The 15,428-nt window shown below is 39.0% G+C and overlaps 1 protein-coding gene across 3 annotated transcripts in view; it reads left to right on the top strand.

Moving 5' to 3' along the window:
• The first annotated feature begins 4,246 nt into the window (after positions 1 to 4,246).
• LOC140167972 (uncharacterized) overlaps positions 4,247 to 15,428 on the top strand; it is a 37,120-nt gene continuing 25,938 nt past the window's right edge. For 2 of the 3 annotated variants that reach the window (XM_072191265.1, XM_072191266.1), the window contains exons 1-2: positions 4,247 to 4,340; positions 6,979 to 7,108. Coding sequence is in view for 1 of the 3 variants with exons in the window: in XM_072191263.1 (XP_072047364.1) it covers positions 7,179 to 8,801 (1,623 nt within the window). In the remaining 2 variants the exon portion in view is untranslated. Of the gene's footprint in view, positions 4,341 to 6,978; positions 8,825 to 15,428 lie in introns of those variants that run through there. The other variant, XM_072191263.1, reaches the window with a different exon arrangement.

Here is a 15,428-nt window from a genome sequence, read left to right as displayed (position 1 = left end):
ACTTTGCATTACAATTTCTTGGAAATATTCCAAAAACAGTAATGTGTGAGAAATTTTTAAAGCCAGCTAAAATTCTTTATGCAATAATTCTTTATGCAACATTTATATCAACATAAACGAAAAAAGATATTTACAAGTACCGAACATCATCTTACATGCAAGCTTTTCAAATTTGAGCAAAGCCTAATTAAATGTTTTGCAAGAAACAGATTGTTTAAAAGACCGAACAAAATATGAAGCCCATTGACAGTTAACCACTAGTGCGCATTGTGTTGAATGGTCTTTCTTTCAAACTTGGAATGAAGTGAATTGACGCATGCGTTATGTAGTCGCTCATTTCTTCACAATCAGTCAACCGATTCCATTAAAATTAACGTATAAGATACAGATTTATATGGCTACATGCTGAATTTTAGATTTTTGAAATTTGATGTCTATTTCTCGACTTACATCCAAATTCATTAGCCCGGTAATTATTTATGGGACACCCTGTATATACTTGACATCACTGTTTATCAACAAAGGCGAGGGACTCGTCTATCAATATGCTTGAACGAGCCGCTGCACTGTTCAATGGCTTTCTTGTACTAAACGTGGCGGGCGATTTAAAATGCACGTGCCCTTAGCAAACTACAATGCGTACGCACACTGCAGGGCAAAGAACAATGAAAATTGCCAAAAATTGCGCGCATACTGCCGGGCAATGACGTCACATGCCAAGTGGTCTATACCTTTAATATTGTTCTTTATTGTAAATCTCTAAATGTAAAGATGAGATGTATATGAGAAGTACATGAAAGTATACGTTTTCAGAAAGGATATGATGCAAGGAATCCAACTAGCATAACAGATCATTCCTGCAAAAATTTTACTTTACTGACTCGTGGAAGGTATATGGACTAAATAGATATGTGGGAAATTTGATCAATATATCCTAATGGCAAAGTCCCCATTGCCACACACCGGGCCACACACACAAAATGGGAATTTTAAAAACTGCAGCCAACGAGCTATAGTTGAGACTTATAATTCATAAGTCTCAATGTTTTGAATGTTAAATAAAAGGATGAAAACACCAGATATTTGCACACAATCCCAATGCAAGGTATAGTCAACTGTCACACATGTGTACAAAAGCCAGACATACCAAGGTCAGAAACCCCATTGGGCTATGGGAATGTCTTTAAACATCCTCTGACTGAGATGAGACTGGTATTTCAGTATTTGTAAAGCACGCAAATTGAACGTATTATTTACAATGAATGACACACTAACCGTCCTTTCATCTTTTCTGTTTCGGTTTCCGGTTTCGGTTCTCATTGTTATTTTGAAGTGTTAGCATGGTACGTGTGAACAATCCTTTTATTCTAGTCTTTTGTTGACTACAGAAAAGTTGAACGAAGATAACTTTTGTTTCGGTTTCGGGAGTTATGTTAATTTCTGACATGAAAAACGTGAGATGAGAGGGTTGGTGCTAATCTAGACTTCTCCGTAGTCCACTTGCCATTTGTGCACTACTCTGGCTATTACATTTATCTGATTTAATTAATGAGTGCACAATTGATAGATTTTCACAACTGATCTTTTCAGTCACCGTACGCCCTCTGTTTGTTAACTTCCCAAGTGGACTACTGACTTTGCCTTGAGAGTTAGGCCAATTTCTGCCCGAACTAAAATTGGTGATGATGTAATGCATCTTTAAAAATGAATCTGGCTTGTGATTGGTCGCCCAGATCTCGTTATTGTTTAAATCCTCCCGACGCGTACTGGTACCATTATAACTATACATGGTACACAACTATCTAGGGAATGCGGCGCTTTTGTGCTGGTGGATGAACGTATGCATCTAGCGCGTATTGTACCCCCATGCTTAGTCTTGTGGTTAGATTTTATTGATAAACAAGTATGATTGACAGTGTGTGAGTCCGGGGTAAAGTTCTGCTTAAAAGTGAAAGTCCATAGTCGGTTTTTCGGATAATAAACTGGCAGATTCTAAAATTAGAATTGTTCAGTATTGAAGTGTCATTATAATTATGCCATTATGATGTGTTGCACTCAATAATATAAGCCTACGTAGGGCCTATACTTTACTTTTACTGTCACAAATATAATTATATAGCCTAAACTTTTTCATAACCATTTTATACTAGTATTTTGATGTAGGCCTACTAAATATCAGTATAATTTCGAGTTCAACTGAATGCGTTCATCATGATTAATAACATTTTTATTTATCAAAAATCGACTATGGCATAGTCTAGTGCTAATCTAGACAAAAGAAGTGTCCAAATTTTACGGTCGTAAATTCGCGATAAATTGTACGGCTTCAATTGACTTGCGTTGGGTGTATAGGTACTCCAGCCTAAGCGGGAGTAGATTGTGGATATAGCCCAGCGTAGAAATATACATATTTAACATGATTAATATAAATTAATCAATAGTAATCAGTGTTGCCAAGAATTACGTATACTTGTTCGTGCAATCGCGCAAAAATCGGTCATATTATGATTATGTAGCGATTAAATGGGGAATTATTTTCGTCCCAAATACACCTTAAAACGTTGTAATATGCAACACCAGAGAAGTGCGTTGAAGTGAAACTAATAGGATTTCTTACATTGGAATTGGTAATCTGATAATTGCTTCAGGCAATATTGCCAGACTCAAATCTATTTTAAATGTATATTATTTGAGAGTGGGGATGATGAGACGAGGAGATGATCTGGTGGAGGAGAGGAGAGGTGGAGACGAGAGGAGATCGAGAGAATTAAGGGGGCGAGCAGAGCAGGGAGGAGTTTATTCCGTTTATTTTGATTTTTCCACGTTGATCATAGGCCTACTGCTAAAACAGTGAGAGGGGGAGAAGGGTAAAGGAAATACAACATCAAATATAATTCAGATATCCACATAATTCAAAAGATGGCACAGGTGAGAGTTGGGGAGGGGGAGAGAAAGACAGACTAGAACGAGAAGAAAGCGAGAGGAGAAGAGGCAGGGGTCCTTTTTTTAAATGTCATAGTAATACGGACCATAATGACACCAAATCTGCGTTCGGACCTGATGTAGGCCTATCAAATGACTGACATGGGTAAGATTGCCCACTTGAGACGCCATAGGCTTTGTGTTGTGATCATTTCGATCAGTGGTTCGTAATAAAGAAAGCGTGATCCAGTTGGCCTAGCAACGGTCATATTGTAACGTGCACTACGTACACACCATCCTACTTAATTTCTTGCGTTTTCGTTTCTGAACAATAGAGCGCCCGAAACAGAAAAGATGAAACCAGGGAATCTCTATTATTATCGGGAATTGCCTGTTACACATGATCGCACACAAGGTCGTAGGCAATTGGTCGGACCTCATCTGCTCAGAACATATTTGACCCAGGTCAGCATACCGCCATATCCTTCCCGACATGCTTAGTAGCCAAGTCCGTAGAAGAGTGGATCCAAACACTATGTACACAAATATACATTTGGCCACATTTTATTATACGATTAATACGAATTTATTAAACATGGTAACAAATATTCTCTAGCAATTCGGTTATAGATGGAACTGGTAGGCATTCGCTACTTGCACGGTTCCGCCATTATGCACTATGTGCGGGGAGAGCCTCGAACTGGCAGCATACATGAATGGGAATTGAACTAGTCATAACGTTCTGTGTAAGGTTACATAATTCTTCCTTTCATGTATGCTGCCAGTTCGAGGCTCTCCCGCACATAGTGCATAATGGCGGAACCGTGCAAGTAGCGAATATTATAAATTCGGGATATTTAATATCTTCCTGACCAGCCAGATCTGCGCATGGTCAAAGACGAGTATCAGACCGACGCAAACTGGCTTAGTCTCCACATCAGCCAGTTTGGTTCCGCCCTCCACTGGGAGCGTAACCTGTGTAGGAGACTCGGTCGGACCTGGTCGGACCTCATCTCTCCCCATCGATTGTGTCCTATTCGCCACTTGCACGGTTCCGCCATTATGCACTTATGTGCGGGAGAGCCTCGAACTGGCAGCATACATGAATGGGAATTGAACCAGTCATATAACATTCTGTGTAAGGTTACGTAATTCTTCCTTTCATGTATGCTGCCAGTTCGAGGCTCTCCCGCATATAGTGCATAATGGCGGAACCGTGCAAGTCACATCGCCCTGATGAAACGAGGGTAAATATTAGTGGCGTGTGCCTGTAATTGGTGGTCTCATACGGGCTGTTTATAATCTCGACTGCTGGCTATAAACGTTCGCGAACAAAGAAAGGAGTGATTTTCATGATTGTCATGCACGTTTGTTGCCACTTGGGTACACAAATTGATGAAAAAAACGACAAGGATGAGGTGGGTCGAGTTACTGAAATGTAATTTAATGTAATGTAAGGCTATTTGAATGGGATTGTCATAAGCTTACAGTTAATGGACTAGCAATCATGACTATATTCATGATAAATGGTATTCTGCTAGACCGAATAATCAGTCGCAATGATACACCCGGGCAATACAACATTCACTTGCTGACATTAATCTATATTTAGCATATTATGCATGTCTATTTTCTTCGCTATTGTAACAAGTTGACAAGGGGGAGCCTTTATGGCCCGACCTTTGGAAGGCCAAGGGGGCAAATAATCATGGTACAAAATGAACATTGGAGTCGGCAAATCCCGGTACGCCTCTGTCTCACGCCAAGCAATTCCAAAAAGTTGACAGCCCTGGTTATAGATATATATATTACAATTATAAATTATAAATCCAGAGTATGTATAAAGGCATTCCCATAACCCAGTGGCGTTTCTGACCTTGGTAGGCCCCCCTATGTCTGGATTTTGTACACATGTGGCATAGTTGACTAGTACTAGGGTGGGCCGAAAAACGCTTTTTTTCTCGGATCGACTTGGAACTCTCGGAGAATTTTACTAGGGTACATAGGCCTACTACTATTGTGCTAAAATATCAGTAAGATCGGAGCATGTTTTGCCCAGGCAGTAGATTTTCATAAAATCCCTACTTATTTGCCATTTCTTACTGTATAACTCTCCCGGGGGGGTTCTCAGTACAAATGACCATACGGGGACGTGCCGCAAATATGGGTAGCATTTTCAGCCTCTTGGTATATCAATGACCCCTTTTTCAAAGCCTATTTTGGTATATGAATGGGTCCTTTTTTCAAAATTTTCTCAATTTTTTTGGAAAATAGCCCAATTTTTCGTTAATTTAGCAAAAATTTTCAAAATTTTCCCAAAATTTTGGGAAAATTTGTAAAAACTAGGACAATTTGGGTTAATTTTGGTATATCAATGGGTCCAAATTTCTTGAAAAATTGGTATATTTATGGGTCCACTTTCAAATTCTCAGCGGCACGTCCCTACCAAAAACCAAACTTGAGTACCCCGGGATAACTCTATTATAGAGAAATCAGTAGAAACAACCTGGGAAAAGTAGGCATTAAGACGACATCATAGCCAATATTAAACAATTTGGGTAGTTTGTTTAGACCCTCCAAAACATCACAAAATAGCAAGCAGTCTCCAATTGGTTACCATTATTTTTTGCTAGAGACCTGTATTTAGTTAAATATTGATGATATTTGAGTTGCTAAATTAAGGGGTAGGGGTAGCATTATGGAGCATTTCCCCAGTTCTACTGAGTCAAATTTCACAATCTTGGTATTGTTGGGTAGATATGAACTGCAAAAGTACAAACAATACATGAAATATGAATTTAGAGCAGTTCTGACATGACCAGGGGTTAAAAGGGTCATGTGACGCCTGATTTGTAGTAATTTTCAAGGCTATGTGACCTTTTATTTTTGGCAATGCTGCAGTTCATATCTGTGCAATTTGACTGAGTAGAACTGGGGAAATTCTCCATAATGCTACCCCTACCCCTTAATATAGCAACTCAAATATCATTAATATTTGACTTTCATGCGTGTCTTTAACAAAAATAATGGTAACCAATTAGAGACTGCTTGCTATTTGGTGATGTTCTAGAGGGTCCAATCAAACTACCCAAAGTGTTTAATATTGGTTAGGATGGCATCTGAATGCATACTTTTCCCAGATTGTTTCTACTGATTTCTCTATATAGAGTTATACAGTAAGAAATATCAAAAAAGTAGGTATTTTGTAAAAATCTACTGCCTGGGCGAAACATGCTCCGATATTACTGATATTTCAGCACAATACTAGTATGTACCCCAGTAAAATTCTCCGAGAGTTCCAAGTTGATCCGAGGAAAAAAGTGTTTTTTGGCCCACCCTATTGACTAGACTATACCTTGCATTGGGATTGTGTGCAAATATCTGGTGTTTTCATCCTTTTATTTAACATTCAAAACATTGAGACTTATGAATAAAACTAATGCAGCGGGACAATATGAATGTTTCCTGTAAGAAATTCAAATATAAGTTATAAACTTGTCTCAACTATTAGCCCGTTGGCTGCAGTTTTAAAATTACCATTTTGTAAGTGTGGCAATGGGGACTTTGCCTTTAAGATTAGGTTATATTGATCAATTTTCCCAATCATAGTGCATTGTAGGAATGCCTTTTACCTCCTCTGTTATAAATCCAAATGCTGTAAGTTGTTTGCTCAGTAGGGGGGCCTACTGCATGGACAGCCTTTTAGCCATAACTGTTTGCTTCCACTATTTCGTCACGGTATTTTGCCCATTATGCACATTGCACGATTTTTAGTGTAAATGTGTACCTTGCATATTTGGGACTGTGCAATCATTATGTGTACCCACTACTGAACACAGAAGAAAACAACTTATGATTATGAAGTGAATTGCTGTGCGCTCCCGTTATCATTTACCATTAGGTCTTGACACATACCACGAGTCATATTGGAATGTGAATGTCTTATTCAAAAATTACATATTTGTGCATTTATTAAATGAATGATAACTAAATTCACAACATGTTGTACGTTATCACTGTTGTAAGATATTTTCCCGACTTTTTTTATTCTTACAGATGTTGGGATCATTGTTACCTTCTAGAGACCGCTTCTATAGAAAACAATAAACACTTTGCATCTGCCTGATTCAATGAAACTTGCAAGAAAGATAGTGGTTAAAATCAAATAGGATTGATACATTGCATTGTAAGTAGAACAATAGGTAATCTCTTGAATCATCATTACTCATTTGTTCATGATTTAAAGGAGGACAGAGATGATGTTTAAACCATATACTTGCTTGTACTGTGGAATTTACTTTCATTTCTTTGATGGATTTAAGCGGCATGTTGCTAGACATCAGATGAAGTATGACAGGCTTAATGTCAGAGGGCAGGGTATGTACTGTCAACAATGTGAACGAAAAGATGGTGGTCGTACAGAGACAGGCAGATGTGAACATTACCAGAAATGCGAGTTTTGTCAAAAAACTTTTGCATGGAAAAGTACTCTTATAAACCACATCAGAACTCACACAAATGAAAAGCCGTTTCAGTGTTTGATCTGTCAGAAAACTTTTGCACAGCAGGGCAGTCTTATGAAACACACCAAAACTCACACTAAAGAGAAGCCATATCAGTGTATATATTGTCAGAAATGTTTTGCAGAGCGCAGTACTTGTAAACGTCACATCACCACTCACAGTAAAGAAAAGCCATTTCAGTGCGGTGAGAAGTATTTTACACAGCAAGTCAGTCTTAAAATCCACACTAGAGGTCACACAAAAGAAAAGCCATATAAGTGTGAATATTGTCAGAAATACTTTGCAGCCAACAGTGCTTATAAACAGCACATCAGAACTCACACAAGAGAAAAACCCTTTCAGTGTGAGTATTGCCATAAGACATTTACACGGCAGGGCACTCTTAATCGTCATACCAGAATTCACACAAAAGAAAAGCCCTTTCAATGTGAGATTTGTCAAAAAACTTTTGCAGAGCAAAGCAATCTTAAAAGGCACATCAGAACGCACACTGGAGAGAAGCCATATGGGTGTGAATATTGTAAGAAATGCTTTGCAGTCAGCAGTACTCATAAGCAACACATCAGAACTCACACAAAAGAAAAGCCCTTTCAGTGCGAGTATTGCCATAAAACGTTTGCACAGCCGGGCTCTCTTAATCGCCATACCAGAACTCACACAAAAAAGCCCTTTCAATGTGAGATTTGTCAAAAAACTTTTGCACAGCAAAGCAATCTTAAAAACCACACTAGAACTCACACCGAAGAAAAGCCCTTTCAATGTGAGATTTGTCAAAAAACTTTTGCAGAGCAATGCAGTCTTAAAAGGCACATCAGAAGAACTCACTCTAGAGAGAAGCCATATGAGTGTGAATATTGTCAGAAATGCTTTGTAGATAGCAGTGGTCATAAGCAACACATCAGAACTCACACAAAAGAAAAGCCCTTTCAGTGCGAGTATTGTCATAAAACGTTTGCACGGCAAGACAGTCGTAATCGCCACTCCAGAAATCACACAAAAGGAAAGCCCTTTCAATGTGAGATTTGTCAAAAAACTTTTGCACAGCAAAGCAATCTTAAAAACCACATCAGAACTCACACTGGAGAAAAGCCATACCAGTGTGAATATTGTCAGAAATGCTTTGTAGACAGCAGTGGTCATAAGCGACACACCAGAACTCACACAAAAGAAAAGCCCTTTCAATGTGAGATTTGTCAGAACACTTTTACACATCAAAGCAATCTTAAAAGCCACATCAGAAGTCACACCAAAGAGAAGCCATATCAGTGTGAATATTGTCAGAAGACTTTCGCACAAAACAGAAGTCTTAAAATACACATCACAACTCACAAAAAAGAGGAACCATTTCTTCTTTAAAGGTGGGGTTGTAACTTGTAAGAAGTGCCTTGTTCTTTACACAGCTGTGACGTTAGTCGCGGCTGTGTCTTTTTTCTTACAGGTTCTTACACAGCCGTGACGTTAGTCACGGCTGTGTCTTTTTTCTTACAGGTTCTTACACAGCCGTGACGTTAGTCGCTTACATCGATTTTGACCTAACTTGGTCACAATAATCATTGACCGTGCCCCTACATGTCATGTGAAACTTGTGGGGTCAAAGGTCACGCAGGGGTCACAGGGGTCAAAAACGTGATTTCAACTAAAAATGCATCTTCTCCCACAACTTACGTCGGACAGCAACCCCACTTGCACACATGTATTGCTATTACCCAGTGTCTATGTGGTGTACACAGATTTGGGGTCAAAGGTCATTAAGGGGTCACTTCCGGTATAAAACGAAAAACTATCAAAAATTTTTATTAGCTAAATAAAACATAGCACAGTAACGGTATGTTCACATATGATCTGCAGTCACCCAATGTATATGTGGTATTTTTTTATTTGGGGTCAAAGCTCATTAAGGGGTCACTTCCGGTATAAAAAGAAATACCTTTAAAATGCATCTTCTTCCACAAATTATGTGGGACAGAGACGCCACTTGCACACATGCATTGTTAATACCCAGTGTCTATGGGGTGTACACAGATTTGGGGTCAAAGGTCATTAAGGGGTCACTTCCGGTATAAATCGAAATATCTTCAAGATAATTTCTTAGCTAAGAAAAACATAGGAGAGTGATGGTATGTTCACACATGAATTGTGTTTACCCAATGTATATATGACATTTTTTTATTTGTGGTCAAAGGTCATTAAGGGGTCATTTCCGGTATAAAATGAAATACCTTTAAAATGCATCTTCTCCCACAAATTACGTAGGACAGTGATGACACTTGCACACATGTATTTTTATTACCCAGTGTCTATGGGGTGTACACAGATTTCGGGTCAAAGGTCATTAAGTGGTCACTTCCGTTATAAAATGAAAAACTTTCAAAGTTTTTTATTTCCTAAGAAAAACATAGGACAGTAACGGTATGGTCACATATGAATTGTGGTTACCCAATTCATATGTGGTATTTTTTTTATTTGGGGTCAAATGTCATTAAGGGGTCACTTCCGGTCTGAGACGAAAACCTTCAAAATGCCCCTTCTGCCACAAGTAACATGGCAAAGTGATGCCACGTGCACACATACATTGACGTTAGCCAATGTCTATGGGGTTTTCATATATTTTGGGGTCAAAGGTCATTAAAGGGCCACAACACGGCTGTGTTCGTGGTCTTAGACCACAGCTAAGTCTAGTTTCTTCTTCTGTCAACCATTACATTTGCTCTAGCACTCACATGCTTACATCGATTTTGACCTAACTTGGTCACAATGATCATTGACCATGCCCCCTACATGTCATATGAAACTCTCGGGGTCAAAGGTCACGCAGGGGTCACAAACGTGATTTCAACTAAAATGCATCTTCTCCTACAACTTACGTAGGACAGCGACCCCACTTGCACACATGCATTGTTATTACCCAGTGTCTATGTGGTGTACACAGATTTGTGGTCAAAGGTCATTAAGGGGTCACTTCCGGTATAAAACGAAAAACCTTCAAAAAAAATTTTTATTAGCTAAGTAAAACATAGCACAGTAACGGTATGTTCACATATGATCTGCAGTCACCCAATGTATATGTGGTTTTTTTTTATTTGGGGTCAAAGCTCATTAACGGGTCACTTCCGGTATAAAACGAAATACCTTTAAAATGCATCTTCTTCCACAGATTCTGTAGGACAGTGACGCCACTTGCACACATGCATTGTTATTACCCAGTGTCTATGGGGTGTACACAGATTTGGAGTCAAAGGTCATTAAGGGGTCACTTCCGGTATAAAACCAAATATCTTCAAAAATTTTTATTAGCTAAGAAAAACGTAGGACAGTAACGGTATATGCACACATAAATTGTGGTTGCCCAGTGTATATGTGGTATTTTTTAATTTGGGGTCAAAGGTCATTAAGGGGTCACTTCCGGTATAAAACGAAATACTTATAAAATGCATCTTCCACAAATTACGTAGGACAGTGATACCACTTGCACACATGCAGTGGTGTTACCCAGTGTATATGGGGTGTACACAGATTTGGGGTCAAAGGTCATTAAGGGGTCACTTCCGGTATAAAACGAAATACCTTCAAAAATTTTTTATTAGCTAAGAAAAACAAAGGACAGTAACGGTATGTTCATATATGAATTGTGGTTGCCCAGTGTATATGTGGTATTTTTTTTATTTTGGGTCAAAGGTCATCAAGGGGTCACTTCCGGTCTGAGACGAAAAACCTTCAAAATGCCCCTTCTGCCACAAGTAACATGGCATAGTGATGCCACATGCAAATGTACATTGACACTAGCCAATGTCTATGGGACTTTCATATATTTTGGGGTCAAAGGTCAATAATATGTGTATATGTGATATTTCTTTATATGGAGTCAAAGGTCATTAAGGGGTCACTTCCGGTATAAAAACGAAATACTTTAAAATGCATCTTCTCCCACAAATTACGTAGGACAGTGACGCCACTTGCACACATGTATTATAATTACCTAGTGTCTATGGGGTATACACAGATTTGGGGTCAAAGGTCATTAAGGGGTCACTTCCGGTATAAAACGAAATATCTTCAAAAATTTTTATTAGCTAAGAAAAACGTAGAACAGTAACGGTATATGCACACATAAACTGTGGTTACCCAGTGTATATGTGGTATTTTTTAATTTGCGATCAAAGGTCATTTAGGGGTCCAATTCCCTCATTTCCTTCCAAAGTTACGGTGAATTTATGTATTTTTTCTGATCATGATTAGTAATACTGGCGGGTGTCTGCGGTTTTCCAAGACTGGCAATGTTGTTTCTATGATCCGCCAAGCTTGGCCATAAGAAATATTGGTGTTATAAATTACCGGAAGTAAATTGTTTTCCTTTGTTTATGGTCACGGCCACAATGCTTTGTGGGTAAAATGACGTCATTCTGCTTAGAGGTCGCAATAACGGTGGTTCATAACCGGCCAAGCTCAATAGATAAGATGCTTAGCAAATCGATAGTGCACCATTCATACCTGATTGCTCAGTATCGACTCATAACGATCATAGTACAAAGGGAATTGGGTTCGTGAATTCTCCTTCTATAATACCTACCATGGTTGCAGACATCTTTACGAAACCAACAAACAAGGTGAAACTTCAGAAGTTCAGGAATTATCTTTTTGGAACTTAAACAGTTTTAATTATATACACTAAGCCAAAAAAGAAACTTATAATTTTTCACAAGGTCGTATCTTAAAATCCTGTCCATCAAAATTAACCAAAATGACATACATGATTGCCTCAATACTCCACTCTAAACACATGTCAATAACAAAGCAGTTGCCCAACTGACACAATGGCAAACTGCAGTGATATGGAACAGCTTCCTGGACCACATTCACAGCCCTATTGGCACCAGCAAACGAAATCTGTGAGAATGGCATCTTGAATCACAGCTCACAAACCAGGATCATCATGTCACATGTCCAAGCGAAGAATAATTAAAATGTCGTAAAAGAATATTTTCTATTATGTATATATATATATATATATATATATACGGCCGTGTGTCTTGAACTCGCCACCCTTAGCGTTATACATGACAAATATTATGAATTTTTACACCAACCGGGTTTCTAATTAGATTATCTCGACAATCATCTACAGGGGCGTAACCAGACCTGACCTTCCGGGGGGGCAAGATTGAAAAATTTCCCAATTTTTGACCAAAAGTTGTATTATTTATGTGCGCATCTCGAGCGGCTTGCCGCGAAGTGATAAACGGGTGGGGTCCAGGGGCCCGCCATAGGGCCCCTGGTGGGGTCCAGGGGCAAAGGGGGCAAGGGGGGAGCCCCCTGAAGCTCATGGTTTTTGGCATATTAGAAGCTAAAAATCCAGTGTTCAGAGTACAAAATTACACAATGAAAGTAGTATAGATCTTCTTCCCTCTTTCTTTCCTTTTCTCTTCTCCTTCCCTTTTCTCTTCTCCCTTCCCTTTTTCTTCCCTCTTTTCCCCTTTTTCTCTTCTCCTTCCCTTTTTTCTTCCCTCTTTTCTCTCCTCCCCCTTTTCCCTTCCCAATTTTTTGCTCTTCCCAGTTTTTTTTTGTGTCGGGGGGGGGGGGCAACTTGCCCCCCGGCCCCCCCACTGGTTACGCCACTGATCATCTACCCTAAACTAGCAAAAGTATACATTTTTGGAAAGCATAAGCAATTCAAATATATACATTTTAACTCATTATACAGGGTGACTGCAAGTTAAACAGGGTGGAATAAAAAAGATTTTGATAAAAAAATGGGTCACTCAATGCATTGCTTATTACCAATTTACAGTAATAAACTGGAAGTAAACAACATTCATTTGGTTAGAGGATATGGAGAGCCAACTGACTTAGGAAGAAACCAAAATCGCAGCTGTTTGGTAATCTCGGAATATAGGGTGTCCCAAAGTATGTTAGATTTTTTTACAATTCAACATATTTTGAACCTAAACATTTTTCTCCTACCCCATACAGAAAAAATATGTCCATATTTAGATTCCTTGTCAAATTTCCCTTCAGAAAATCTACACTTTGACTATGATAGGTTAATTAAAATTTTACAGTAACTTATAGATTTTGAAGACATCTGCATTACTTACTACAGTGTTTAATATGACAACGGGTACTTTTTTGCGGAACGGGTAGTTTTGTATGGAAAAGTTTGTATTTTCTAGACTAAACCAATCATAAATTATTAAAAACAATTAGAATTGTTTAGCTGTAAGGCCATGAGTGTTTTAGATGCTAAATAGAGTCCAAATCCAATTTACAGCCTTTACAGAAGCAGATTACGCACTAAAAATACCAATCCCATAGAGTTTGTGTGTACCACATCCCCCACCACCGCCACCCTGCCCATTCTGAATTCTATGAAGCAGTGTCAGTATTGAAAAAGTTCAAGTATTTCTTTTTACAGGGTTGAAAGTGCATTTTATTTAGCAATAAAATGAGACCACAAGCATGACAATACCTTCTTGCTTGACAGAGATATCATCATTTGTTTTGAGTCGACTTTAACAAAATGTAACGTCGCCACCTTTTTTTGGTGGCGAGCTCAAGACACGACCATACATTATATTATAAATGTTGTAGTGTAGTATACGTTATTGAGTGGTTATAATCATGAGATTAAGTGGGGGTGTTAGAGTATAATATTCTCATGATTAGTTCGGTATAGTTCCGCGTATTAATAATGGTGTGATCATACTAGTAGTATAAATAAGTCCCGGTATCAAGGGGCCACGCGGGCAAGAATATCCACATGTTATTATTATCTATTACATACTTGTAGGATGGGCAACTTGTGAACATTAAACTTTTACTCCAACTTTATATGTGTGTGTTTTTTCCTCTGTTCTTATATAAGGGGTGGTGCAATAATTATGTGTACCGGGGGAATTATAGGGGGGCAAAGATTTTTGGCAGGCCAAAGGGGGGGCAAGCATTTTTGGCAGGTCGAAAGGGGGGTCAAGCGATTTTGGCAGGTCGAAAGGGGGCAAGCAATTTTGGGCACAGATATTTTGGGCACCGTTTCTATATTACGCCCTAAAAAGGCGTAGGAAAATGTCACGAACACGTTCAAATATGCAAAATTTCCTGCTCGCTGCACTCGCATTATATGTTAAGACAATTTAAGGTTTTAAATTCGGGTTCCCCAAAATCTTGCATGTGTAAGGGGGGGGCAAAGATTTTTTGGCACGTCAAAGGTGGGGGAAAAGTTTTTTTGGCACGTTGAAAGTGGGGGGGGGCAAAGGTTTTTTTGGCACGGCCAAAGGGGGGGCAAGCGATTTTTGGCAGACCATTTTCAGAATTCACCTCCCTGGGGTACACATAATTATTGCACCACCCCTAACTGGATTTAAGGAATAGAGATGGCTACGAGACCAACAGTATATTGTATAGGCCTATATCATGTATAGTACAACGACGGCCATCAAGGTTGTGCATACAGCATTTAGTGGATCGAGTCCACTTGTAAACGCATTCTCCCTAACACCACCCAAAACAAACAAACAAACAAACTTCACCAGATTAAAAAAACAACAACATTTAATGTAGGCCTATGCTTTTATTATTTTTACGCTCATGCAACGGTCATATATAATGGTCACAAAAATACTTGCCATTCCGGGCGAGCCGGAGAGTATACCAAGTACTTACCGAGACCATTGGCTGCCGTCAGTGTGCCTTTTAACAATACACGGCCGCCATGTATATAGCCTGCAGCATGATTTTGGGCTATTTGCTGGGGCTATTTGCACGGCAGGTTTGGCGCCATCTACGTCCGCCATGCACATAGTCTTGTCGGTTTTCTCTAACACGACTGCCGTGTTACTGAATATATCCTTTGCCATATATCAAACAATAATGACAATCTGAAGTGGCGGTCATTTCAAATCATCTCCAAGTCAAGGAGGTTCAGGAATGTCCTCTCATTGTTAGTGGGTGGCTAATACATACTTATACACACACAATACAATGCTTTTGTAA

Source organism: Amphiura filiformis, chromosome 13 (assembly GCF_039555335.1).
Source record: "Amphiura filiformis chromosome 13, Afil_fr2py, whole genome shotgun sequence".
NCBI lineage: Eukaryota > Metazoa > Echinodermata > Ophiuroidea > Amphilepidida > Amphiuridae > Amphiura > Amphiura filiformis.
This window is presented reverse-complemented; position numbering and strand designations above follow the sequence as displayed.